General features: G+C 40.1%; 2 protein-coding genes across 3 annotated transcripts; both read left to right on the top strand.

Annotated features, from left to right (window-relative positions):
• The first annotated feature begins 557 nt into the window (after positions 1 to 557).
• Positions 558 to 22,911, top strand: smc1b (structural maintenance of chromosomes 1B). 2 transcript variants are annotated; one of them, XM_055032752.1, is made up of 26 exons: positions 558 to 763; positions 887 to 1,028; positions 1,416 to 1,604; positions 9,618 to 9,730; positions 9,983 to 10,186; positions 10,880 to 11,118; positions 11,228 to 11,483; positions 12,329 to 12,469; positions 12,596 to 12,678; positions 12,794 to 13,001; positions 13,079 to 13,264; positions 13,503 to 13,688; positions 13,757 to 13,903; positions 14,008 to 14,145; positions 14,589 to 14,705; positions 15,687 to 15,793; positions 16,412 to 16,553; positions 17,057 to 17,202; positions 18,142 to 18,295; positions 18,379 to 18,477; positions 19,125 to 19,281; positions 20,493 to 20,647; positions 20,870 to 21,021; positions 21,133 to 21,202; positions 22,073 to 22,183; positions 22,264 to 22,911. In XM_055032752.1, the coding sequence occupies exons 2-26, from the start codon at positions 920 to 922 to the stop codon at positions 22,405 to 22,407; spliced, it is 3,753 nt and encodes a 1,250-aa protein (XP_054888727.1). In that variant the 5' UTR covers positions 558 to 763; positions 887 to 919; the 3' UTR covers positions 22,408 to 22,911. The 2 variants fall into 2 exon arrangements, with proteins under 2 accessions (XP_054888727.1, XP_054888649.1); XM_055032674.1 differs by lacking the exon at positions 558 to 763 and having other exon boundaries at positions 773 to 1,028.
• A 116-nt stretch (positions 22,912 to 23,027) lies between these two features.
• On the top strand, positions 23,028 to 26,035 carry borcs5 (BLOC-1 related complex subunit 5). Its single transcript, XM_055033754.1, has 4 exons — positions 23,028 to 23,406; positions 23,539 to 23,682; positions 24,445 to 24,602; positions 24,699 to 26,035. Exons 1-4 carry the CDS (start codon positions 23,349 to 23,351, stop codon positions 24,930 to 24,932), a joined length of 594 nt encoding a protein of 197 aa, XP_054889729.1. The 5' UTR covers positions 23,028 to 23,348; the 3' UTR covers positions 24,933 to 26,035.
• Positions 26,036 to 26,825: the final 790 nt, after the last annotated feature.

Below are 26,825 nucleotides of genomic sequence, written 5' to 3'. Positions count from 1 at the left end.
TACGAATTAGAAGGAAATAGAAACAAAATAACCAAGGTAAAGAGTATGGTGTGTTTTCTTCAAATCTAAAAAAAGATTGAGACATATACTCTTTCCATGAATGCCGTGTATATTCGCTTATCTCTTGTAAGATTACTGTTCGACCTCATCAGATTATTTTTGCCTTTAAAAACTGAATTATATTGAGGCACGTATTTTTCATGAGTTACTAAAAGACAGTAAACGACTTTTAGACACTAAACAGGCTCCTGTTCAGACCTCCAGCATCCTGCTCACCGCCCGCTTCTTCCCCGGTCCGTCCGCTGTCCCTTTGCGCGAAAGCACAGCTGAGCTGTTGCATTTTTTAGCCCGTTTTTTCCCAAAACGGCTCACAAACGTTCCGGCAAACTCCACGCAGTTTCCTCGTCGTCTCTCTTCTCTCTCGGTACTCCGGTTAGTCCCGCCCCCCAGTCAATCAGAATTCAGGAAAAGTGTAATCGCCCAATAGCAACAATGTTGTTCGTTCTTAAAGTGACAGAACACAATATTTTAATAGACTTTTTACTTCAACTGTTTGTTTTCTTTTTAATGAACTCTTGCCCATTTCAAACTCCTACCAAAAGACTTGGAAATTATTATATCTTATTTTATGATATTAAGTTGCATACATTAAGTTTGTTATTTTTCAAAACAATAACATATAAATATATTCCTGGGAACCCAGGGGGTTACATGTAAAACAAGTAAATAGCCTATTACGAGATTTGCAAGAGGACTGCATTCGGTACAGGAGCTTTCCATAACTTTAGAAGCCTAGCAACTTTTGTAATTACAGTGTTTTTTTTCGAAAGGTATGTTTGTTTTCCCGCCTCTGACACTCCGTCTTCTTCACCGGGTTGTGGCGCAGATACTTTAGCTGCTGGATGCACCGTGGACCAACATGGGTTATCTCAAACAAATTGACATCGAAAACTTCAAGTCATGGCGTGGGGAGCAAGTCATTGGACCTTTCATGCGATTTAATTGTATTATAGGCACAAATGGCTCCGGTAAGTGAACCTTTAAATACTTAGCTAACCTTCGTGTTCGCTAGCAAAGCACGTCAGCTAGCAAACTGTTAGCTTGTTTAAAGTCATGTTGAACTTGTGTTAAGTTTTACGTTGGCCTGCTCAGTTTATTTTGATAAAAGTGATGTTAATGCTTTTATCAAAAGTATGAAGATAACATATCACCAAATTAGAGCGTCGGATTTAAAAGGACTATAATTTAGAGAGAAAATAAACATGCTAGCTAAACTTGTTAACAGACTTTTTTTTCTTCTTTTCTAATGTTACTCAGTGGCCATTTTGGTTGTGTACTCTTATGTACACAACCAAAATGTACTATTATATTATTGAGATATTGTAATTGTTTAATGTATGTAAAATCGCTTCAAGGTAAGTCCAATGTGATGGACGCCCTGAGCTTCGCCATCGGGGAGAGGGTCGCCTCTCTCCGGGTGAAGCACCTGCGGGACCTGATCCACGGAGCCCACATCGGGAAGCCGGTGTCCGACACCGCGCGTGTGGCGCTGCGCTTCCTGAATGACGACGAGACAGAGACGATCTTTTCTCGAACAATAAGAGGTGAGTGCAGTAAGTCAGTCGAGGCATTCTGAACAGTAATTTCGTTACATGAGTGAAGTTACTTAAATTATGGAATGCTGTAGCTGCCAAAAAGCTGCCCAAAACAGCTAGAATAGATGGAAGAGACATTCTTCCAGTTCTTCTCCATCATAAGTAATGCACAGTAACTGTATAAATTAAGCCACGAAGAGCAAATAAAAGTAAACCGACACACTAAAACTTGGCATTTTTACTTCAAAGACCAAAAGAAGAGAAAAAAATTAAAGTGTGATACAATGCTCTGTTGAATGAATAAAAACAAAATACAACTCCTAAGGATTGTATAGTAAAATTTTAAAAATAGCATGGCTACATTTGACTAACTGATGAGCACTGTTTTTGATAAAACAGTTATGATGACCAATGTTCCCTCTAATTGTTCATGTGTCTGGGCGTACACACAAGCTTCCTGGACACACTGAGGACCACTGTGAGCATCATCAGTGTACACGGCGTGGCCACGCACAAGTATCATAAATCTGGGATCATAGAAAGTTGCATGGCTTATTAAAAGAATCAAATTACATCAGCAATTTTCATTTGTTTGCTTTTAATTTAAGTGATTTGCTCAATTAAAATAAAAAAGAAAAGAAAACATTGCTGTTCATGAGATGCATGCTATAAGTAAGAGTCCTGCTTCAGCCAGGGTGAGAAATGAGACATTACACCTTTCAGACATAAATGTTTGTTCATATTAAAACATTCACATTTTGCACAATGAAATGTTTTCTGTAGCTTGTGATCCAGTATAAATTCTTGTAAAATATTTAATTACAGTTTTTTTCACGTCTGCCCTTCTCGCTTCTCACGTCTTCTCACTTCTCCACTGGTTGTACACTTAGCCTATTCTCACCTGCACGTTGCATATGACCAAGGCACGTAACCCACGTACACACAGCCAATCAGGATGCGCTGATTGGCTGCGTAGCAAAAGTGAACCGTATCGTATCATTGGCTGGATTCCTGTCACTCACTGAGTTCGATCGCAAAGTAGTACGGAAAAAAAAAAAATATTGGTCCATAGTCAAAACTGATGTCTGAGCTCAATGTCCACTTTACGTTGGACTTTATTTTATGCGCTACATAGATTTTCTTGTGCGCTGAGAATATGTGAGCAGTGCGCGATTGCGCATGCGCGCAGCTTACAGGGATCATTGACAGGGAGGCGGCCATTTTGGGTCAAATGTCAAATTTTACCTGATTTTAACTTTTACTCATGTCAAAGTTTAACAAAGTCCTCCTAGGGATTTAAGGCATGGGGTGTTAAAAATTATCAAAAAAGATGGACTTTTTGCCTTAATAAACTTTAACCTAGCCTTTGAGGTACTCCTGCCAGGTCAGTTCTCTGGCGGCTGGCATATGTTTACAATTTGTCACGCTTCCTGCTCCTCTAGAAACATCACACATTCTAGAACAACTAAACAGTCTAACTGTTCATAAGGACAATGATTAGTGTTAATGCAAGTTATTAATTTAAACCTATCACTCATGTTTTGACCGCGCTGCACCAAACTCACTGAAATCGATCCTTGTCCACCCCCGACAGGAATATGGTCCAATATTTGGTGTGTGTGGACCAATTCCTCCACAACACACCCAAGAATATCCTTAAAAATCATCCACTTCCCTCAATCTATCATGTCTAACCCGACCCTCTCTTATGAATTATGATCCTCGTCTGGTAAACTGTTAATTTCGAAAGAAATCATGACCCTACCGTTGAAAGACCTCTTTTGTGCCTCTGAGGTACCAAGTTCCCTAGCCAGGGAACTTGGTACCTCAAAGACTCTGGTAGCGGTGCCTTTCAGAGACCTCGGTGATGAACTAAGAGCTGGGACCACTGAAGCCAAGGCTTCTGCTGTGAATTCAGCAAAAACCTGGGCTGCAAGGTTGGCCGCAGTTACATCTTCCCCAGCCGGGGCAGATGCTTCTGCGGCTCGTCTCTGGCACACAAGGTCTTCCGTTAACTTTGAGCAAACCTCCCCCGCCGGGTCGGTTTGCTCAAAGTTAGTACTGCCAGACTCAGTACTAACTGAGTCTGGCAGGTCTCCGTCTGCTGTCTCACAAACAGCACACGGAGCCGTCGGTTCATGACAATCCTGCCCAGCCGGGTCAGTTTGTCTGGAGACTGTACCGTTTTTTGCGGTACTCTCTGGTAGGGTCACGATCGGGTCTAATTCTACAGTCCCTAAGATGTCCGTTGGTTTGGAACAAACCTCCCCAGCCGGGTTGGTTTGTTCCTCCTCAAAATCCTCAACGTCCCGTGAGTCCTTCGAATCCGGCAAGTCCTGACAACCTCCTTCGTCCTCCTCAGGAAGGCGATAATCAAATAAGTCATTCATGGCAGCGCAAACGGCGTATCCTACGCCCCAACCCAGTGGTATCAAGAAAGGTATGAGTGCGTTCAAACAAGACATCGTTGTTGTTCGCAATTTCTTTTCTGAAAGCTGTCTGAATCCTGACTGAAGCACTGAGATTCCTACTTTAGAATTTCTTTGTCATTGATGACCTCATCAGTGACCTCACTGGACTTCAAGGGCAAGGTATTGCCTCTGGTCATCGCTATGGAAACGATATCAGTTCTGCAAGACTGATGACCTTCATGATGAACATTGATTTTATTTTTCTAATCATTTAATCAAGTTAAAAATAATAATGCTGGCAGTACAAAAGAAATCGTAATATAAACTATATCTAAATTGTGCTGATAAAAAATTTAGAACGTTTGTAAATAAGAATTTAAGGAAAGGGTTCACGTTGACTTGTTAATGACACTTTGTAATAAAGACAGTGTAAGCGTGTCGAAATTTAAATATTTTAAAATGTCTATTTAAATATTTTAAAATGTCTAATATATATATATATATAATATATATGTGTGTATATATATATATGTATGTATATATATAGATATATATATATATACATATATATATATATATATATATATATATATATATATATATATGTATGTATATATATATATATATATATATAGATATATATATATATATATATACATATATATATATATATAATATATATATATATATATATATATATATATATTATATCCGTGTATATATATATCCGTCAATGTTATTTCTCAACCATTGAGAAATAACGGTTGAGAAACCATTATTTCTCAAAATATTATTTAAAAGTTACATTCTGCAGCTATAATTTCAGTCAGGAAGGACGAGAGCTGCTGCTGACTAACACACCGGTTGTTACGTGGTAAAAGGTATAAGAGACAAGTTAATATATTAATATCTTGGTGATTTTCCTTAATTAATTAGACGCTGGTGAAATGGAGGCAGTCTGTAGCTAAGCTAACAATGCTAATTGATAATCTCACCCACCTCTCTTGGAGAAAAACTGGATTACAAATTGACTCTCTTTCCTTAATATAATAATTTTGTAATTGACAGGGCCCCATTTTTTCTATGAAGGCCTGTGGGCATTTTTACACAACACGACGAAAGGCTGGCTTTGTTAAAAAAGCAAGCTAAAAATTCTTAAATGCAAAACAGAAACATTTTAGCTAATTAAGAAAACAGACAACAAAAAACTGGGACACTCTAAAACTAATGACAACCGCTAACAAATCTGAGAAAACAGAAAAACTGTAAGAAAACTGACAATATTAAGTATTGATCCTTTACAAGTAACCTCACTCTCTGAGAAACTCGGCCACGACCAACGTCAAAACAACCAATGCCCTCCACTTTATCACATGCAAAACCTCACCAAACTTGACCCAAAATTCCCGCCAGGAAAATGTCAGGATGGAGTCGCAAGCGGACGTGGCCAATCTGCTCTACAGTGCCACCTATCGCGAGTTTAGAAGAACTGCAGGTCGTAGAAATCTGAAACTCTATACGTAGGTAGATCCCTCCACCCCCATTTAGAAAAAAAGTCTGTTGACGGTACCCCCTAAGATGCACAGGGAGGCGGCCATTTTGGGTCAAATGTCAAATTTTACCTGATTTTAACTTTTACTCGTGTCAAAGTTTAACAAAGTCCTCCTAGAGATTTAAGGCATGGGGTGTTAAAAATTATCAAAAAAGATGGACTTTTTGCCTTAATAAACTTTAACCTAGCCTTTGATGTACTCCTGCCAGGTCAGTTCTCTGGCGGCTGGCATATGTTTACAATTTGTCACGCTTCCTGCTCCTCTAGAAACATTACACATTCTAGAACAACTAAACAGTCTAACTGTTCTTAAGGACAATGATTAGTGTTAATGCAAGTTATTAATTTAAACCTATCACTCATGTTTTGACCGCGCTGCACCAAACTCACTGAAATCGATCCTTGTCCACCCCCGACAGGAATATGGTCCAATATTTGGTGTGTGTGGACCAATTCCTCCACAACACACCCAAGAATATCCTTAAAAATCATCCGCTTCCCTCAATCTATCATGTCTAACCGACCCTCTCTTATGAATTATGATCCTCGTCTGGTAAACTGTTAATTTCGAAAGAAATCATGACCCTACCGTTGAAAGACCTCTTTTGTGCCTCTGAGGTACCAAGTTCCCTAGCCAGGGAACTTGGTACCTCAAAGACTCTGGTAGCGGTGCCTTTCAGAGACCTCGGTGATGAACTAAGAGCTGGGACCACTGAAGCCAAGGCTTCTGCTGTGAATTCAGCAAAACCTGGGCTGCAAGGTTGGCCGCAGTTACATCTTCCCCAGCCGGGGCAGATGCTTCTGCGGCTCGTCTCTGGCACACAAGGTCTTCCGTTAACTTTGAGCAAACCTCCCCCGCCGGGTCGGTTTGCTCAAAGTTAGTACTGCCAGACTCAGTACTAACTGAGTCTGGCAGGTCTCCGTCTGCTGTCTCACAAACAGCACACGGAGCCGTCGGTTCATGACAATCCTGCCCAGCCGGGTCAGTTTGTCTGGAGACTGTACCGTTTTTTGCGGTACTCTCTGGTAGGGTCACGATCGGGTCTAATTCTACAGTCCCTAAGATGTCCGTTGGTTTGGAACAAACCCCCCAGCCGGGTTGGTTTGTTCCTCCTCAAAATCCTCAACGTCCCGTGAGTCCTCAATCCGGCAAGTCCTGACAACCTCCTTCGTCCTCCTCAGGAAGGCGATAATCAAATAAGTCATTCATGGCAGCGCAAACGGCGTATCCTACGCCCCAACCCAGTGGTATCAAGAAAGGTATGAGTGCGTTCAAACAAGACATCGTTGTTGTTCGCAAATCTTCTTTTCTGAAAGCTGTCTGAATCCTGACTGAAGCACTGAGATTCCTACTTTAGAATTTCTTTGTCATTGATGACCTCATCAGTGACCTCACTGGACTTCAAGGGCAAGGTATTGCCTCTGGTCATCGCTATGGAAACGATATCAGTTCTGCAAGACTGATGACCTTCATGATGAACATTGATTTTATTTTTCTAATCATTTAATCAAGTTAAAAATAATAATGCTGGCAGTACAAAAGAAATCGTAATATAAACTATATCTAAATTGTGCTGATAAAAAATTTAGAACGTTTGTAAAATAAGAATTATAAGGAAAGGTGTTCACGTTGACTTGTTAATGACACTTTGTAATAAAGACAGTGTAAGCGTGTCGAAATTTAAATATTTTAAAATGTCTATTTAAATATTTTAAAATGTCTAATATATATATATATATATATATATATATATATATATCTATATATATATATATATATATATATATATATATATATATATATATATATATATGTATATATATATGTATATGTATATATATATATACATATATATATATATATATATATATTATATGTATGTATATATATATATATATATATATATATATATATATATATATATATATACATACATATATATATATATATATATATATATATATATATATATATATATATATATATATATATATATATATATATATATATATATATATATATATATATATATATATATATATATCCGTCAATGTTATTTCTCAACCATTGAGAAATAACGGTTGAGAAACCATTATTTCTCAAAATATATATTTAAAAGTTACATTCTGCAGCTATAATTTCAGTCAGGAAGGACGAGAGCTGCTGCTGACTAACACACCGGTTGTTACGTGGTAAAAGGTATAAGAGACAAGTTAATATATTAATACTTGGTGATTTTCCTTAATTAATTAGACGCTGGTGAAATGGAGGCAGTCTGTAGCTAAGCTAACAATGCTAATTGATAATCTCACCCACCTCTCTTGGAGAAAAACTGGATTACAAATTGACTCTCTTTCCTTAATATAATAAATTTTGTAATTGACAGGGCCCCATTTTTTTTCTATGAAGGCCTGTGGGCATTTTTACACAACACGACGAAAGGCTGGCTTTGTTAAAAAAGCAAGCTAAAAATTCTTAAATGCAAAACAGAAACATTTTAGCTAATCTAGAAAACAGACAACAAAACTGGGACACTCTAAACTAATGACAACCGCTAACAAATCTGAGAAAACAGAAAAACTGTAAGAAAACTGACAATATTAAGTATTGATCCTTTACAAGTAACCTCACTCTCTCAGAAACTCGGCCACGACCAACGTCAAAACAACCAATGCCCTCCACTTTATCACATGCAAAACCTCACCAAACTTGATCCAAAATTCCCCGCCAGGAAAATGTCAGGATGGAGTCGCAAGCGGGACGTGGCCAATCTGCTCTACAGTGCCACCTATCGCGAGTTTAGAAGAACTGCAGGTCGTAGAAATTTGAAACTTATACGTAGGCAGATCCCTCCACCCCCATTTAGAAAAAAAGTCTGTTGACGGTACCTCCTAAGATTTCAGAGACCAAAGACTAAAATTACTAATGGGAGTTAATTGTTCATGTGTCTGGGCGTACACACAAGCTTCCTGGGCACACTGAGGACCACTGTGAGCATCATCAGTGTACACAGCGTGGCCACGCACAAGTATCATAAATCTGGGATCATAGAAAGTTGCATGGCTTATTAAAAGAATCAAATTACATCAGCAATTTTCATTCGTTTGCTTTTAATTTAAGTGATTTGCTCAATTAAAATTAAAAAAAAGAAAATAAAACATTTCTGTTCATGAGATGTATGCTATAAGTAAGAGTCCTGCTTCATCCAGGGTGAGAAATGAGACATTACACCTTTCAGACATAAATGTTTGTTCATATTAAAACATTCACATTTTGCACAATGAAATGTTTTCTGTAGCTTGTGATCCAGTATAAATTCTTGTAAAATATTTAATTACAGTTTTTTTCACATCTGCCCTTCTCGCTTCTCACGTCTTCTCACTTCTCCACTGGTTGTACACTTAGCCTATTCTCACCTGCACGGCGCATATGACCAAGGCACGTAACCCACGTACACACAGCCAATCAGGATGCGCTGATTGGCTGCGTAGCGAAAGTGAACCGTATCGTATCATTGGCTGGATTCCTGTCACTCACTGAGTTCGATCGCAAAGTAGTACGGAAAAAAAAAAATATTGGTCCATAGTCAAAACTGATGTCTGAGCTCAATGTCCACTTTACGTTGGACTTTATTTTATGCGCTACATAGATTTTCTTGTGCGCTGAGAATATGTGAGCAGTGCGTGATTGCGCATGCGCGCAGCTTAGAGGGAACATTGGTGATGACTACAGTTTTTGATCAGTTCCACTTAATGACTGGGTGATATGAGTTCAATTTGTATCTGATCATTTTCTTTATATGACTATTGAGAAGGTTTCTTAGCATTGCCGAATTTCTTTGGACAGAAAACAGATCTTAATTTTGATTCAACCTTACACTTTATCTAAAAAAAATATGAAATTTTAGTCCTGAACGGTTTTGATTAAACCCATTTTGCTTTTGATAAACAGTTAAGTTTTGTACACTTCTGAGATTGCACATGTCCTGCACCCTTTATCATTATGGATAGATAAGAGTGCCATAAAGTATCCTTCACTTTGTTTTTTCATATTTCCAGGGGACTCTTCTGCATATCATATCAATGGATTTCATGTCTCGCATGCTAAATATATCGAGGAGCTTGAAAAGATTGGCATCGTGACCAAAGCTCAGAACTGTGTGGTGTTCCAGGTAAGATGTTAAGATGTTCTAACATTGGAATTTGATTCTTTTTATTTTCTTTCCCAAAAGTTAAATTTTCATCCCTGCCCTAATTCAGGATAGTGATATTTTAATGGTCTACTCATTACATACATCTTTACGTATGATAACAGTTGAAAGTTGAATAGGTTAAATGCTAAATTAAGAGAAATGGGACAAAAAGTGTCACAAAACAGAAACGGTGGGGAGAGTAAAGATGTAATCCACCATGTTTCTCTGTAGGGGGCAGTAGAGGCCATAGCTTTGAAGGATCCAAAGGAGAGGACGAAGATGTTGGAGTGCATCTGTCAGTCCAAGCAGTATGCTGCAGAATACAAGGCGAAGAAAGAAGCTCTGATGAAGGCCAAGGAGGACACACAGTTTCACTTCAACAAGAAAAAATCGGCCACTGTGGAACGAAAACAGGTGTCCATGGAAAAACTTGAGGTGAATAACTTTTAGTTTGTAAAATTAGCAATTGTTTCACCTGCAGACTAATAACCTGAAAACAAAATAAGTTTTCTATATGGTGTAGTTGTGCTACATTTATTTACAAGGTGACATTAAAACATCTTAACTTAATTTGTCTAAAATTAGAGCCTTGAAGTAACTTACATTGAATAAAGTAGGCTGGCCATTAATATGCTAATCATGGGTCTTCAATTTTGTGGGGCTTTTCTGTCAGGCAAAAGTTTGAACAGACGTCTTCGCTGCGTTCTTTGGCTAAAGTGGGTTGAGGCTACCGCTAACAAGGTGCTAATATTCACTCACTAGCAAGCTTGTTTAGTGTCAACTGGCAAATTTATCGGCTGTTGGCTGGACGAAGTTTGTACATTTCTGTGGAGACACACATCTTGAATTTCATGCGTAAAGGTCTTTAAAAAAAGTTAGAAAAACTGAAATTAGAGTTGGTGAAACCAGAAATAAAACTTGATTTTATTTTTCTAGCTGAAGCTCCATTTTTATAGTGTAAAAGTAGAAAAAATGGGACTTATAACATTAATTTTGTTCTTAATCTAAATGTGTATCTTGAAACCTGGTGAGTTGTGGCTTTCTCGAATAATGTCACCCAAATTCTTCACTAAAAATTGGAGGTCTTTCCTTCATATTTGGTCTTAACCGGCACATCCCATATTTCAGGCCCAGAAATACCAGGAGTTGGTGGATGACCTGAACCAGAAACGTCTGCAGCTGAGTCTTTTTGAGCTTTATCACAACGGCAAGGGCATCGACGCCATCAGCGACACGCTGAGGGGGAGGAAGGAGATCGCAGCGGAAATGAACCGGGAGTTGGGTGCTGCGGAGCAGAACTTCAAAGCACACAAAAAAGAACATGGACGCCTCACTAGAGAGGTGCAGCACATGGAGAAGGAGATCCGGTGTGTTTATCCCGACAGGATGAAAACTTTTTTTCTTTTTTATAGTTTTGGGTGAAATCATGTTTTGTCTTTACGTGCGATTAATCGTCTCTGCTGTTTCCTTGTGAAGCGGTCAGGAGCAAGTCCTGGCTCAGGCCAGGTCGCAGTACATCAAAGCCAAGGTGAACACGTCCCATCACATAAAGAAGTCCAAAGAGATCTTCGACGCCGTGAAGAAGAAGAGGCGGGCGCTGGCTGCCAAGGAGCAGCAGCTGGAGGAGGGCCGGCAGGAAGTGGCCGAGCTCCAGAGGGCCTGGAGGAGGTACGAGAAGCAGACCCAGGAAGGAGTGGCGAGGGGGAGAAACATCAGTCTGGATGAGGATCAGGTAACCATGCATGAGCCGGTGTGCAAACACTTCATAAAATCATGTTGGAAATATTCATTTTTAAGTTTCAAATAGTAAAGAATTTTAGAAAAAGAAAGGTTGGAAACTTGAGACACATGTATGAAGAAAATTTATTTCTCCTCCACATAGCAAAGCTTGCATACATCTCAGCTCTTATCCAGTTCATTGTTGAAATCCAAAATGTTTTCAGACATCTGCCTTCGTTTTGTGTTGTTTTGTTTTGTTACGCTATTCACAAACCTATCTTTAAAAAGTCTTTCATTCATGTGTCTAAAATCTTTTCTATGAGGCCGAAGTTTGAAAAGATGTGTGCATACGTCTTCATTTCAGTCTGACTCAAGACAGTTGATGATGTCACAGTTGCTAACTAGCGTTGCTCGCTAGCTTTCTTACATTTATCATTGGGGAGGAACAAACAATGGTAGAGCCAGTTGGAGTGAAACCCAACACACGGAATGACAAAAATTTAATATTTTTCAGCTTCCTTACTGGTCACATACAAGGGTAGGTGCATTTGATACAAGAAAAACTTTTAATCGTGGCATTTTGGGGGTAAAAAAGGCTTTAGAGAGACATATGCAGTGTGCTGCTTAGAGCCACAAACAGACCTCAGAGCGGATCCCCAACCACCAACTGTATCTGTAGTTTATTTTGTCTTAAATTCCCTTGAAGACATTAAAATTGGTCTTTAAAAGTCTTACATTTGAAACCTGCAGATACCGTGGAACTGGAGATGGTATCCAGGAGTGATGATAACGATTATCATCACTCATTATTATCACTGATAATAATGAAGTCTAAAACCACCATGTTCTGTGTTCCAGCTGCATCATTACAAGGAGTTGAAGGAGCTGGCCCAGAAGCAGGGCGCTGTCCTCTGCCAGCAGGCCGACAAGCTGCAGTGGGAAGTCAGAGCAGATGGTGAAAAGATGGTTTTTGACCAGCGCAGAAAGAAGGATATAGAGGTGCGTTTTGTTTTTCCACGTCGTAAGAGCTCCATGATGTTTTGACGATAGCTGCACTGTCATAAATCTCTGGGAAATATGTCCGATAAATACTCTGTGCTTCAACTGAAACATCATATTTTGCAGGTTGCCATCAGAAACAACCAAACTCACCTGGAAGAATTCATGAGTAGAGCAGACAAACTAGAGGAGTACACCCAGAAATGCAAGTAAGTCAAATATATTTGGTCTCTAAAACAGAATTTCAATCATTTTTCATATTCTGGGAAAGTTTGATTTGATGTAACTAGAAGGAAAGTGCGACATAGTTACTGTTTGACCCAGGAAGTCACTTGAAGATCTTGATGAGCGGCAGCAGAGCCTGACTGCAGAGCTTCAGCATGTGACCCGGCGTGGTGAGGAGGTGAAGCCGGAGTTGGAGCAGGTGATGGAGGAGCTGAGGAGCGCTCGGCTGGACAGCCACGAGAGCAAGAGGCAGCAGCAGCGCCGGGAGCTGCTGGAGAAACTCCGCCGACTCTACCCTCAGACTGTCGTAAGACCAAAACCACGACAGTAGTAAAAACCAATCCAGTTTGTCGCAAACTGTTTGACCGCTTTGCGCCGTTTCAGTTTGGGCGCCTGTCCGACCTGTGCAGCCCGGTCCACAAGAAGTACCAGCTGGCCGTGACCAAAGTGTTTGGCAGATACATGAACGCCATCGTGGTGTCGTCTGAGAAGGTCGCCCGCGACTGCATCTCTTTCCTCAAGGATCAGAGGGCCGAGCCCGAGACCTTCCTGCCCATTGACTACCTGCTTGTACGTCACGTCGTTTCCCTACAAAAAGGTTGACAGCAGTAGAACAGAACTCACACTTCTGGCGCTTACTGAAGTGACAGAAGTTGCCGTTCGTACGGCTGTTTGAAATTTCTGGAAATGCTTCAGTTTTGAGGTTTAAAGTAAATCTCTAAAGTAAAAAGAGAAAAAGGTTCAAGTGTTTGAATTTGACTGTGGGAAAAGCAGATGAAGCCTGACCCACGTTCCCCCTGGTGATCAGGTGAATCCCCTGAACGAGCGCCTGAGGGAGATTCCAGGAGTCAAGATGGTGGTGGATGTGGTGCAGGTGAACGCCGGCGGCGCTCAGCTGGGGAAGGTGGTGCAGTACGTCTGCGGCAACGCCTTAGTGTGTGAGACCATGAGAGAGGCCCGCAGCGTGGCCTTCGACAGACCCGACCGAGTCAGAGTAAGGCCGACGCGGAACTCGTTTTATGTTCCTTGAGAACATGTGCTAATCGCCGGTATGGGCTGCAGACGGTCACCCTGGATGGGACGCTGTTCAAAACGTCCGGCGTCATCTCCGGAGGCTCCAGCGACCTGCGCACCAAAGCTCGCTGCTGGGAGGAGAAGGACGTGCGGCGTCTGAAGGAACACAGGGACCGGCTGATGAACGAGATGCGCGTCAGTCAACTAAATAAATCAGATGAAATGCTTTCACCTCGATTGTGTGCTCTTGCTGCTGCTCTTCAGATTTATCGTTAATCTGATTTCTTCTTCCCCGTCAGGACTTGTCGAAACTGAAAAGGAAGGAGGCCAATTTAAATCAGATCTTGGCTGAGGCTCAGGGAGCCCAGACCCGTCTGAAATACACCCAGACTGATCTGGAAATCCTGCGGAGTAAAACTATCCCCAAATGCCAAGCGGTAGGAGCACAGAGCTGCTGTGAGCCTCTACTCTGACAGCTGGTCACACATCTGCTGTTTGTTCACCTTGGTCTCTTCTAGAGATGCAGAAAAAAACGGATTCTATAGAGAATCTCTATTCCTAGTCCGGATCATTTTGAATCAGTTCAAAATGCTCAAAAATTTATTTTGTATGTCTTTGCTGCTCCTATTTGCAACTGTGCCACATATCACATTACACTGCCGCCGTATCCATTATGAATAATTCTTTAATATTCTTTATTCAAGTGAAAGGCAGACAGTTAAGTTAACTTAACTCTGGTTTGATACAAGTGAGGAATCAAACCAAAGTTAAGTGAGTAAACTTAACTCTGGTTTGGAAAAGAGACGCTGAAAGATTCTCCTCTCCAGTCACTTCAGGTCAAACGTGTTGATGTCATTTTTGTGCCTCTGACGGGTTTCAGGAGATCTCCCGTCTGGAGAGCGAACATTCAAACCTTCAGTGTCAGATGGAGATGCAGCAGGAGGATCTCGAAGCGAAAGACGCAGAGATGAAGATGATTAGAGAACAGATTGATCAGGTGCAGCGTCTCCAACACCTTTACACGGCTTTGAGACAAACACACTTAACATTTATAAAAGAAAACATTTTATGTTGCTTAACTCTAGTAGTACTGGGTTTTAAGTGTGCAAGTGACGATTAATTGTATGCAAAATGGCACATTCTATAGATTTTGCTTTATTTAACCACTTAAACTTATTTTATGTTGTACTAGAAAAACATTAAAAGATTCAAATTGATTCCTTTCTTAAAAGAGAAAATAAAGATTTTTATTTCCTAAAATGCAACAACATAGCATTACTTGAGTAAATAAAACTCCACTTGAGAATTTTTGGCTAAAACAGATTTAATTTATTTCTATCTATATAAATAGTATAGTTGTGGCTCAATGACTGCTCTGAATGTATTCTCAGCAAATGCCCATTTTTGAGTCTAACAATCAGTTACCAAGTAGAGGATTTTTTCAACAATCGATTAATTACGATTAATTGGTTCAGCCCTACTGGAAAAAGAATACAAGGAACTGACAGGACTTTGTTTTAAGTTTCTGTCTATATAATTAATTTTTTTCACCTAATTTGTAGTTATGTTGGTATTCACATTTGCAAACTCTTAAAACTCACTTTAGAAACTTTTACTGCCTGTTTTCATAGTTCACACATCAACTGTGGACTAATGTGCAATGATATGCTGAGTGGAAACCCTCTTAGTGCTAGAATGTAACATCTGCAGTCTTCCTTGTTTCCACTCTTGAGGGTTCAGCCAATCAGCCCCAAGAAAAAAAAGTGCAGCTCCTGGATTGGCTATTTTGCAAAGGCCAGCCAATCACATCTCAAGTAGAGGTTCTGGCTGCCAAAGCTGCATCTACTTTCAAAGATTTTGAATATGGAAAATCTGTCATTTTTCACACTTAACTATTCTTGAAATTGGCACTATTCTGTTATTATTCTAGGTAATGTCATGTCATAGTTGTTTAACCGTGTGAATGTTGTGTTTTTAGATTGAAGACATGGTGTTTGCGGACTTCTGCGCTAAGATCGGCGTGGAAACCATTAGAGAGTTTGAGCAGGAACACTTAAAACAAAAGGCGGAGCTCGACAAGAAACGGTAAAACACACGTGTGTTTTCATTGTTGCATGTATGAAGTTTAATCTGGTATGTTTAGTGACGATTATGAAGAAATGAGACAGAAGAACTCTTCCCTTTACAGGTTTCTCCAGCTTTTCATCAAATTAATGTTAAAATCTAGCAATAAGAGCTAGAGTGGACATAAAAATCAGTCTGAAAATAATAATTTAATGTACAAATCCAGCCAAACTTGGTCTTATGTGACAAAGTAATTGCCTCCCTCATTTTTAGTCATCAAATGTCTCCCATCATCTCACTTTTTATTGATTTTAACGAAGTGAACACACGAAGTGACTACTGTTAGAACTATACAATCCAGAAGTCATTTAAATAAAACCTCTCTAACAGGAAATATGCTAAAAAAACACACACATCAAGGTCAGAGGTCAATTTAAGAGTAGAGCTGAAGCATTTGCACAAAAATATTAAAATTGGTTGATGATTTGAAATCTTAAAGAAAAATAATAATTTAAATAAGTAAAATGTTTTTACTTATTTCAATTTGGCCCCTAATTTACTCTCTTAAGACAACTTTTGTATAGAAGATTGTTTACACTGTGGATTCAAGAGTCACATGGGTCACGTCTCTCCCCGAAGGCTGGAGTTTGAAAGTCAGCAGGCCCGCTTGAATGCTCAGCTCGAATATGAAGCAGAGCAGCTGGCTCAGGAGAGGAAGAAGCTCAGCAAAATGGAAGACACCATCAGGAAGGAGGAGCAAGCCATGGCGGAGAGCAGAGAGGTGGAGTCACTTTCCTGGTTTTTGTGTAGCAACCAAGAGAAATAGGAGTAAATAGTTGCTCCTTTTCCATTAAAATTGCGTAAATTGGAATCACGAAGTTGAATTCGCTTAACGGAAACCCGACAATTTCGCAAAATCCTTTTCCATAAGCCGTTTTTTGCGTTAGGATGAGGTGGATTATCAAAATGAGTATTTTGCAGAACTAAAATGGAAACGAAATTTTTCACATCACAGAAGTCACATGATCAATAAGCTGATGTTACTACTAGAGGACAAGATGGAGAAGACGACAGGAAGTGGTAGAATGATGATGGCGTGTGATGTTTTCAAATGACTTATTGCATGAACAAACTTACACACGTGATTTTATTGTGTTTCTCACTTTTTATTCAACATTTAATGGAAATGTGCACAACAAGTATCCCAAACTCCCTTTGGTGTTATTGTCCATATATGATAGCATTTAGCTTTGTGTTGTTTATTACCTGTTTTTTTTTCCGCAGGTTGAGAACACTCTCCTGGAGACAGTAGAGGAGCATCAGAATAAGCTTCTGGAGATGAAGAACAAGCTTCTCCTTAAAAAAAGCCAGGTGGCCTCAGGCAAAGCTGAGCTCAGCCAGAAAACTCAAAAGCTGCAGGAGACAAACAAGTAAAGATCTCTCCAGTACCAGCACTTTCTCAACCCGTTTAAAGCAACCTGTCACTGCTAAGAAGCGCAGACCAGTTTGTACAGCTGCTGTGTCGTCTTTTTGTTTTAAAACTTTAAAACAGGCGGCCTGAAGTTTCCAGTCTCTTTTAAAGGTATGTTTTTATTCTTGAAAATAATTTGGATATAAGGTTACCTAACTTCTAAAAGTAGTTTAACATTGAATAAAAATTGCACTAAAATATGAAATCGTAATAGAATATTTTGGGCCTGCTGATAAGCTGCTGATATTTTACTACTAGGTTTCATTCTATATCTAAGGAATTTTTTTTCAAACTTTGAAATTCATAGCATCTTCAAAATCTACGAGTTTCATGTTCAAGTGTATAAATTCTACTTATTTTAACATAAAGATGGTACAAAATGTAAATAATTTTACCTCTTTTTTTCTCTCCCTCCAGTTTTCTGTGGCCTCTCTGGTGCCCCCTGGTGTTTCAGTAATGGCAGATCAGAACTCGCACAGACCGTACCTCATTTTAATGAGTCAAAAGTCAGACCCAGTCTGCAGTCAGTGCTGAAAAAAATTCAAATGAACTGCCTCAACAATTTTAATGAACATTACAAAAGGACGTCATGAAATACCTTAAAACACACAAACAAAATTAAAACACAAAATTTCAACAAATTCAAGGATATGTTAAAAACAAACTGATTGTCGCCATCAGTTATTTGCCTGTTTTTACACCAGTTTGTTGACGGGTGCAACAAAAGGTTTGGTCGAGGTGGAATTTGAAGCATGTTTGACCATATTCTAATATCTATACACCACCGGAGCCTGGAAGTTCATGTTTTTATAGTCTTAATGATCCAGAAAACTGCAGTTGGTGTTTTTGAGAGCATCGTCGTCATCCCGGTGTTTTTTCTGCTGTGGCGTGCGTTCAGAGAGCTGATGAGGCTTCAGCGCGAGGTCATGTCTGCCGAGACGGCTCTGGAGCAGAAGCGCATGGCTCGACACAACATGCTGCTCGCCTGCAAAATCCATGATCTGCGGATCACCTTGAGGTCAGGCAGCCTCAACGACATCAGCGAGGTGCAGGTGGGACTTCCGTTTCAGTAACTTGACTGGTTACAGAAGGAAACGGGAATAATGTCAAACCCTCGTGTTTATCGTTTTCGCAGCTCATGACGGATTCAGAAAGTACGACAGCCACGATGGACATTTATGAACGAGAAGCTCAGCTCGTTATTGATTATTCTGAGCTGGAAGAGGAGCTCACGGTGAGAAGAGGGTTATGGTAGCTTGGGGTTTTTCACTGTAGTTTAGTTTTATTTCATTTGTCTAATAAAGTTACTTTTAGTTAGTTTTTATTAGTTACTATAAGTTAAATATTGTTCAGTTTTTACTAGCTATAATAGTTTTAGTTTTTTCATACTTTGGTTCATTTTAGGGACAGGATTCAAAAAGATAAAAGTATGGTATTGTGGTTATGTATTTATGGATTGGGTAATGAATACATAGAAGATGCCATGTTCAACAAAAAGTATTTCATTGTTGTAGAACAACCAACAACAAATCAACATCTGGAATTTTCTCCTAACTGTCGCCATTTTGTCTGCTAGACTTGATGTAAACTGTTTGTGTGGGGGGGAATCGGCTTCACATCAGTTCGAAAGGCTATGAGGATCCAGAAATACAAAAACAGGAAATTATTGTATCTATAATTTCATTCTGTTTTACTTAGTTTTATAAACTTCCATTATAGCTCCAGTTAGTTATAGTTTGTATTTCGGCTAACAAGAATGTTTTCTCAGCTTCAGTTTTTGTGATTTGGTTCGTTTTAGTTGACTAAAATTCAGCTGAATGATTTTTCCACTCAGCTTCAGTGTAACGTCGGTTGTGCGTGTGGTGACTGTATTTATTACAGCATCTGCTTGACGAGGAGCAGCTGGAGGCGCTCATGGAGAAGCTGAAGGAGTCGGTCTCCTCTTTGGAAGAAGTGCTGCATCGCACCACTCCGCCTAATCTGAAAGCTCTGGAGAAAATGAGGGAGGTGAAGGACAAGCTGCAAGGAGTGACTGAAGGTGGTTTAGTTTTCCTGTCGTTTTGTGTCTTTGCTCTTCCAGCGCGAAGATATTGACAGCATTGATAACGTAATGTCTCCCAAGAATCTAAACGAAACCCAAAAACAGAAAAAGTGTCTGTTCAACTGTTGGGAGCTGAAAGAAGTACTTTGTGAATATTTATTAGGGCTGGATTTGCTGTTGAGGTACCCAGAAAGTTTTCCGGTGCAGATTTGGCTTAACATTACACAACTACTGCTGTATTTTGAAACATAAGCACATCTGGGGGAAATAATCCCAGCCAAGTTAAAGCAACATTTACATTGTGACCAGATGTTGTCTTCACTTGGAACTATTTTGTGACGACTTATTTCTTATCTTTCGATACATGTTAACTTGTTTAAAAACATGTCTAAAGCTGAAGATGTCGAGCAGAACCAGTGGAATGTCGTCATCATGTCTTCAGTGTGTGTTGCTTTTGATGGACTCCCTGTCTCAGCTATGTGTGTGTTTTGGGTTCAGATACGTAGCTCTCAGTGTCCTGCTGTGTCAGGACGGCATACCTTATTTTAGCCATGAATAGAATATAATTTAATGTTTGTCACTGTGTACAGTGTATGTGCAGTGAGATTAAGATGACATCATTGTCTTTCGCGTAAACATAAAATTTCACATTTTTTTATAACTTAACCCTGTTTATTTGATTTTTTTTCCTCTCTTTCTCTTTTTTAAAGGAAAATATTCTCAAAAATGTCCTGTGCCTTCTATGAGTTTATTGGCAGGGGAAAATAAATTCAGATTTTCTGAAAGTTACATCTTTATAAATGGCAAATTCATTTAATTGAAAGTTATTTTATTTTTTTTTTTTGTAATTTAGGAGTAATCTAGCTGTCTGGGAATGAAACATCAACGTTTAGTCACCCAGTCAATAAGAAAATAGGTCCAGCTGTCACTGCTACTTTTACTGTCGAGCATTTTGGCATCTTTATCTGAGAAAGACACTGCCGTGTATTTGAGTTGCACTGGTTCTGTAACTTATCAAACTGTTACTGCTACAGTGTCAAGTGTACATACAGTAAGGCTACATCCTTTTTATTTGGTAAGAACCATTGCTTCTCTATTTAGAAACAGTGGTTTCTTAATAAAGTCTCTAAAAGGCATTTTTAGTTTTAGTTTTTCTCTTGACATGTGACAAATGGGTGCTAAATGTGGACTTCCTCTCCCTCACTCAGCCTTTGACGCCAGCACCAGAGCAGCCAGGAGGTGCAACCAGGAGTTTGAGCAGGTCAAAGCTCAGCGGTTCCAGCTCTTCAGTCGGTGCTTTGAGCATGTGTTGCTCGTCATCGATCGGATCTACAAGCGGATATGCAGGAACAGGAGCGCCCAGGTGAGAGCAAAACCCCCTCTGAGGACAGCAGGTGGCGCAAACCACAAAACCACAGCAGACACAGGAACAAGTCGGCCATCTTTTTTCACTGCTCACGTTTTCTCTGTGGAAAAACAGCGACCAGAAACGTCTTATTTTTGTTTTGTTTGTTTTTTTTTTCCCTCTTAAATGACCATGTCTGAATTTGATCTTTCCATGAACATTTTTCCATAATGTCTCAAGGCCATTCTGAGCGCCGAAAACCCAGAGGAGCCATATTTAGGTGGCATCAACTACAACTGTGTGGCTCCAGGGAAGCGCTTCATGTCCATGGACAATCTGTCCGGTGGAGAAAAGGCCATCGCCGCTCTCGCTCTGCTGTTTGCAATACACAGGTAACCCGGGTTACCAGCTTCAAAGAAATCATTTGCGAAATGTAATTGTTGTTACTATTGTTATTTTTCCGTCCATCATCAATGAATGAAGTCTCGTGCCTCTTCCTTTAGCTTCCGTCCAGCTCCTTTCTTCATCCTGGATGAGGTGGATGCAGCTCTGGACAACACCAACATCGGCAAGGTGCAAATGGAGAACACATCTGGACAAAAACAGCAAGAAGCAGAAATAAGAAAGTGGCTCCAGAAAGTCATTTATGTGTCACCTAATGCAGTCAAAAAAATTAAACAATAAGAACTTTCCCAAATTATTTGCCGGTATAGAGTAACAGTCTATATTTGTTTATCATTTTCCACAATATTAGTTTAAATATTGTTTGATTTTATAAATCTGCAAATAAACAAGCAAAGTCGAAAGTAGGAGTGTAAGAAATGCAGAGAGGAAATAAATCAATGGATAATTTAAAAAAGGGACAGTAATTAAATACAGAATATGACCCAAAAAATGAGTCAAAATAGCAAAACTAAAAAAGTATTAAATACTTCCAGCATATGGGAAGAAATAAGAAAAATAATAAAATAGGAAATGACAGTCAATAAAAGAACAAGAAATAAATATTTTGAATATGGGGTAAAAGAAAAAAAAATTAATTGAAATTGTAATAAAATAAAAAAATATGGGAGGGAAAAAAACAATGAAATTCAATGCAACAGCAAGTTAAAATATCTTCTTAAACACAATATGAAAGAATGAGAAAATAAAGGAAGCCAATAAAACCAATATGATTGTAAATAAAATGGAAAATTAAATAACAGTGTTTATGCTAAAATTGGAAGCTATAAATATTGATGTTATGCTGTGCAATCAAAAGAGCTGGGAACGTTCTTATTTACCGGACTCAATATTTAGCACATGAATGACTTTATCAAGCCATTTATTTACTCTTGTTTATCACCAAAGATGTCCGGATCCGTCCTCCGTGTTCGCTGCAGGCGGGACGCTCGCCGATGGGCTTTAGCTGCTGAGACATTAGTTGTTGTGATTTGTCCCCAGGTGACGAGCTTCATCAGAGAGGAGTCCAGAGAGAACATGCAGATCATCGTCATCTCGCTGAAGGAGGAGTTCTTCTCCAAAGCCGACGCCCTCCTGGGAGTCTACTCCGACGTGGGACACGTTTCCCCCCGTTGCTCGTTCAGTAGAAATACGTCCGCACTGATGTTTTTTTCCTCCTCGTTTTTTTCCAGTTGGATGGCTGCAGGTTCAGCCGCGTTCTGACCCTCGACCTGCGACCTTACCCTCTGGCTGAAGAGGACAGCGACAACGAAGCGGACAAGGAGAGCCGAGCGGATAGAGGATCGGAGTCCTGTTGCTCGGAAATTCCTTCATGAACCAAATCATTAGTTCGCAGTTCAACTCTTCAGAAAAAAACATGTTCTTACGGTCTCACTTTGTTATTGCGAAATAGTGACAACTGTTGTCTGTTACTACTTTTGTTTTTACTAAAACGCATCAATTCACTGTTCCTTGAGTGATGAACTTAAATCTCCGGGTGTTTACCGTCGATCGACCTGCTATAATAACCGCTTGTGGGTCCAATTCTGTCATCTATAGTCAGTACCATCTATTGATGATAGACGTCACCATCGACATCTATAGTCATAGTAGATGTCAATAGTAACGTCTACTATTGAAGTTTCTATCACTTGCAGATTGAGAGGTAGTTTTTAAAAAGTAGTTTTTTTATTGGAAAAATTATTTCCATGTTTGTAATGTTTGCATTAAGGGTTATTGTCTAAGCATAATTCCTGTTCATTAAAAGTACATAGAAAAAAAATGCCAATATGTTTCTTTGTTAATGATAGAATTGTTTTATAATGTGGGAGATAAAGCAGTAAACTTATTTACTGATGTGACTATTTGTGTTATTTGACATTCACTAAACAGAAAAACTGCAAGATTATTGGTGAGGAAATCATTATTATTATTTCAACCGGTTTTTTCCCTCCGCAGCAGCAGGGGGCAGCAAAGAACCAAGCGCTGCTTCCGGGCTAAGTATTTACGGAAGTAGGCAGATTGTCATCAGAAGTCTTAGTGGTTTTGGACGAACGGAACATAAAATGATATTTTCTCCACGTTTTAACTCGATCTTTTGTGATCAAGAAGCATTTTGTTGATCTCAGCTGTGGAGACGTGACGAATCTGCTCCTGTAGTTCTTCAAAGTGCCGTCGCGGCTTCACGCTCCGGGTTGCTTGAAGGACGGTCCAGGAAACAACTGATTCCCTTCTGGCTCCGAGTGGAAGGTGACGTTTGCGTTCAGGTGTCGTTGCCATGGGAAACGAACAGAGTGGAGATGCGGAACACAAACACTCCGAGTACAGCGCATCAGGTAAGACGAGCTGTTTCAGCCTAGGAATAGCCACGTTGAGTGAAGGTCTGCAGGCTGCAGGAGGAGCTCCGGTCTGGTGGAGGAGGATCCGCTCAGGTGGAGTTTCAGCTCTTGGTTCTGGTGTCGTTGCAGCGGTGCCGTCCCCGGCCAGACAGAAGGCAAAGATGGATGACATCGTGGTTGTGGCTCCGGGGACTCAGGCGCTGAGAAACATCCACAGCGACCCCGATGTGATCAAGCTCCAAGAGATCCCCACCTTCCAGCCGCTTCTGAAAGGTACGAGGCGCCGCTTGCTGGCGGGACGTCTGTCTGATGAAGGAGGGAGGCTCAAACTGAGGCACGGGGGCTATTTTTGGGCCCTGGATGTTTATTTTTGTGGTCCCACAACCACGACTTTAGAATGGTACTTACAAGGCAGTGGAAGTCGATAAAAAGTTGTTTTCAGGTGTAAAATACACAGGTTAAACACAAAGTACTCATTTTGTAATGATCAGGCTTTGCACTTTTTTTTTTATTGGAGTCTGTTCATCAGCTTTTCCTTAAAATCAGACCTAGATCCATCCAAATCTGCATTTTATTTAGTCATAAAACAAACAAAAACTAAACGCAGAAAAAGTTTTCAAAGAATGCTGACCCATATTCTGTTTTATGAGGGAAAAAAATCTTATGTTGTGACCCTCAAAGACTTTCAACGTAACAATTTTAGACCATATAAAAAGTTTGGGCATTCATGCTTTGTGGATATGACCCTTGAATATTTTCACCAGAAAGTCAAATGAAGTGAATGTGGTTTAAAGTGCAGAACCTTTGAGTCAGAAGTCAATGATCCAAGCGTTGCTTTGCTTTGTAAAAATCCAAAGTGTGGGCTCACTAAGTGAAATCAAGTTTTTTTGTGTAGCACTTTTCAGAAACAAAGCAGTTCAAAGTGCTTTACTGCATAAAAACATTATTCAGACATCAGTTGTGAAACAAGCAATAAATATTACGTTTTGTCAAATGCCATCGTCAAAAAAACCCATCAATTTTGTCTCTCCACAGGAGTGCTGAGCGGTCAGACGTCCCCAAGCACCGTCTGTCTGGAGAGGCTGGACCCGGCTCAGGTTCTGCAGCTCTGTATCCGGTACCAAGACCACCTGCACCAGTGCGCTGAGGCCGTGGCTTTCGACCAGAACGCTCTGGTCAAGAGGATCAAAGAGGTTCGAATATCAATGAGACCAAACCAGAGAGGAAGTTGTATATGATCCCCCGCCAGTACAAACCGTTTACCGTCTTTTTTTTTTTTGCCCTTTCAGATGGACTTGTCTGTGGAAGCCTTGTTCAGCATCATGCAGGAGCGTCAGAAGCGCTACGCCAAGTACGCCGAGCAGATCCAGAAGGTCAACGAGATGTCCATGATCCTGCGGCGCATCCAGATGGGGATTGACCAGACGGTGCCGCTCATGGAGCGTCTCAACAACATGCTGCCGGAGAGCGAGCGTCTGGAGCCCTTCAGCATGAGGTCAGAGGGCGAGCCTGCCTCCAAGTAGGCCAAGCTGGACCCAAACCCGGCCACGGAACAGGTGGACGAACGTGGGCCGCTTCGACTCGGCCCGTTTTGCCTTAACTGAAAGCGATAAGTAAGTGGCTCGTTTAGTCCTGCATGTTTTCCCAACACGGGGAAGGAGCAGGGAAAAGTTTCACATCTTCTTCTTGGACACAAACCATGGAAAAATCATGGAGACACTTGCCAAAAAAAAAAAAACCCACAGAACTAACAAAAGGCTTTTTTTTTTTGGATCGCTCGTCTCACTTTACAAATCATGGCTGAAATCGTCCTTTTAGTTCCAGTTCTGGTGTTTCGTCCTGAGCATCAAGATCAAGACCCTCCATTTGTGGGAAACTGAGAATGTTCTAGACGGACACAACCCAAAAGTCAAAGAGTCGATGTTTGCTTTGAGTTTTACTAGAATGGTTTGGTGTGAAGTATGCTGAAGTAACAGCAATGGATTAAACCAGCGTGGCTCTGAGCTGTTCCTCAAAAATAGCACCATCATTTTCAAACACTTGGAGCATCGTTCATGGACCTAAAAATCATTCAATGTTAACACAGCTGACCCGAGAGGGCACTGGGAGGACGGTCGCAAGACACGCATTCATAAAAAAATCTTTTGCCTCTTTCCACCTCCAACAGCAAATGTGTCGCCCTGGGCTAGTGCCCTTGGCAAAAGGAGTTGGAGCAGCAGAAGAAGCTCTGAGCACTAATGACAGAGGAATGGGTCAAAATGATGAATTATGCAAGTTGTGACACTGCAAATATTGAATATTTACATAAACCTGTTTGTTTTTTTTAATAAAGACCTTCAAAGTGAATAAAATGTTATTTCTCCTCATGCTAATGCTGTAAGTTAAAGGGCACAAAAGGTTACATCCAGCTACACACACTGTTTTTTCACTAGGTGGCGCCAAATATGCATGTTTTTTTTTTTGTTTTTTTTCCTGTATGGTCAATAAAAGTTCAGTTATTTCACAAACTCAGTCATTCAGTGAAACACATTATATAAATTAATTAGACACAAACTGATGCTCTCAAGCCTTTTATTTTTGTTGATTTTTTTTGTTTACGACTAAATTTAAAGCACATCCAGGACCAGATTATTGCATTGAGACAATCTTACAAAGCATGTTTAATACAGAAGTATGAGCTTAATTGAAAGTATGTTTCATACCTGACTACATGTTACTTCAAAAAGAAAACTTTTAATCCAAGAAATAAAAGACCAAAAAAACACATTCTATCTTATTTCTATGTGATAAAAATAAAATCCTGACCAGACGACAGTTTTAGCTCAAATCCTGTAAAGAAACAACAACAAAAAAATTAAAGCTGCAGTCGGTAACTTTGATTTAAAAAGCCGCCCTGTTCCGGCGCCGACACACACTCATCCTCGTACCTCTGGAGAACTTTTCTAATTCCCTTAAAACGGGATGAACCATGAGTATTGATTATGAGTTTAATTTCTTCCACTGTTAAAATCAATATAAAAGCTTTTTGGTGCTGTCCAGACAAAGGAGGATGTTTTAGCGTCACAGCCCCCCCTTCCCACACACACACCCACACACACACACACACACACACACACACACACACACACACACACACAGTAAAGGTTCCTCTGAATCTCATGTGACGAGGAGTCGCTCCTGACGCTCCGAGCTGGATATTAACGCCGCCAGATGATTCAGTATGATCTGCAGCCAGGAAATTCATTCTCTGAAATGAAAGAGAAATCCAATTTCCCCCTGTATACTTCTCATTTGAATATAAATCAAAAGCCTGGTTTGCTGCCTCCCTCCTTCCTGGATGCGACGCTTCAAATTAAAAACATGAAGATACGTCAACAGGGCTTCTGTTGGTTGAGCTGCAACACTGATTCTGTCTC

This window comes from Poeciliopsis prolifica, unplaced genomic scaffold, assembly GCF_027474105.1.
Source record: "Poeciliopsis prolifica strain line A6 unplaced genomic scaffold, Auburn_PproV2 SCAFFOLD001, whole genome shotgun sequence".
NCBI classification, from domain to species: Eukaryota; Metazoa; Chordata; class Actinopteri; order Cyprinodontiformes; family Poeciliidae; genus Poeciliopsis; species Poeciliopsis prolifica.
This window is presented reverse-complemented; position numbering and strand designations above follow the sequence as displayed.

Excerpts from the sequence above, each read along its gene's own strand:
- smc1b (XM_055032752.1), top strand. The coding sequence starts at position 920 with ATGGGTTATCTCAAACAAATTGACATCGAAAACTTCAAGTCATGGCGT. Across the intron at positions 11,484-12,328 it reads TCAGTCTGGATGAGGATCAG|CTGCATCATTACAAGGAGTT; the intron begins GTAACCATGCAT and ends TCTGTGTTCCAG. Across the intron at positions 13,002-13,078 it reads GACTCTACCCTCAGACTGTC|TTTGGGCGCCTGTCCGACCT; the intron begins GTAAGACCAAAA and ends GCGCCGTTTCAG.
- borcs5 (XM_055033754.1), top strand. The coding sequence starts at position 23,349 with ATGGGAAACGAACAGAGTGGAGATGCGGAACACAAACACTCCGAGTAC. Across the intron at positions 23,683-24,444 it reads CTTCCAGCCGCTTCTGAAAG|GAGTGCTGAGCGGTCAGACG; the intron begins GTACGAGGCGCC and ends GTCTCTCCACAG. Across the intron at positions 24,603-24,698 it reads TGGTCAAGAGGATCAAAGAG|ATGGACTTGTCTGTGGAAGC; the intron begins GTTCGAATATCA and ends TTGCCCTTTCAG.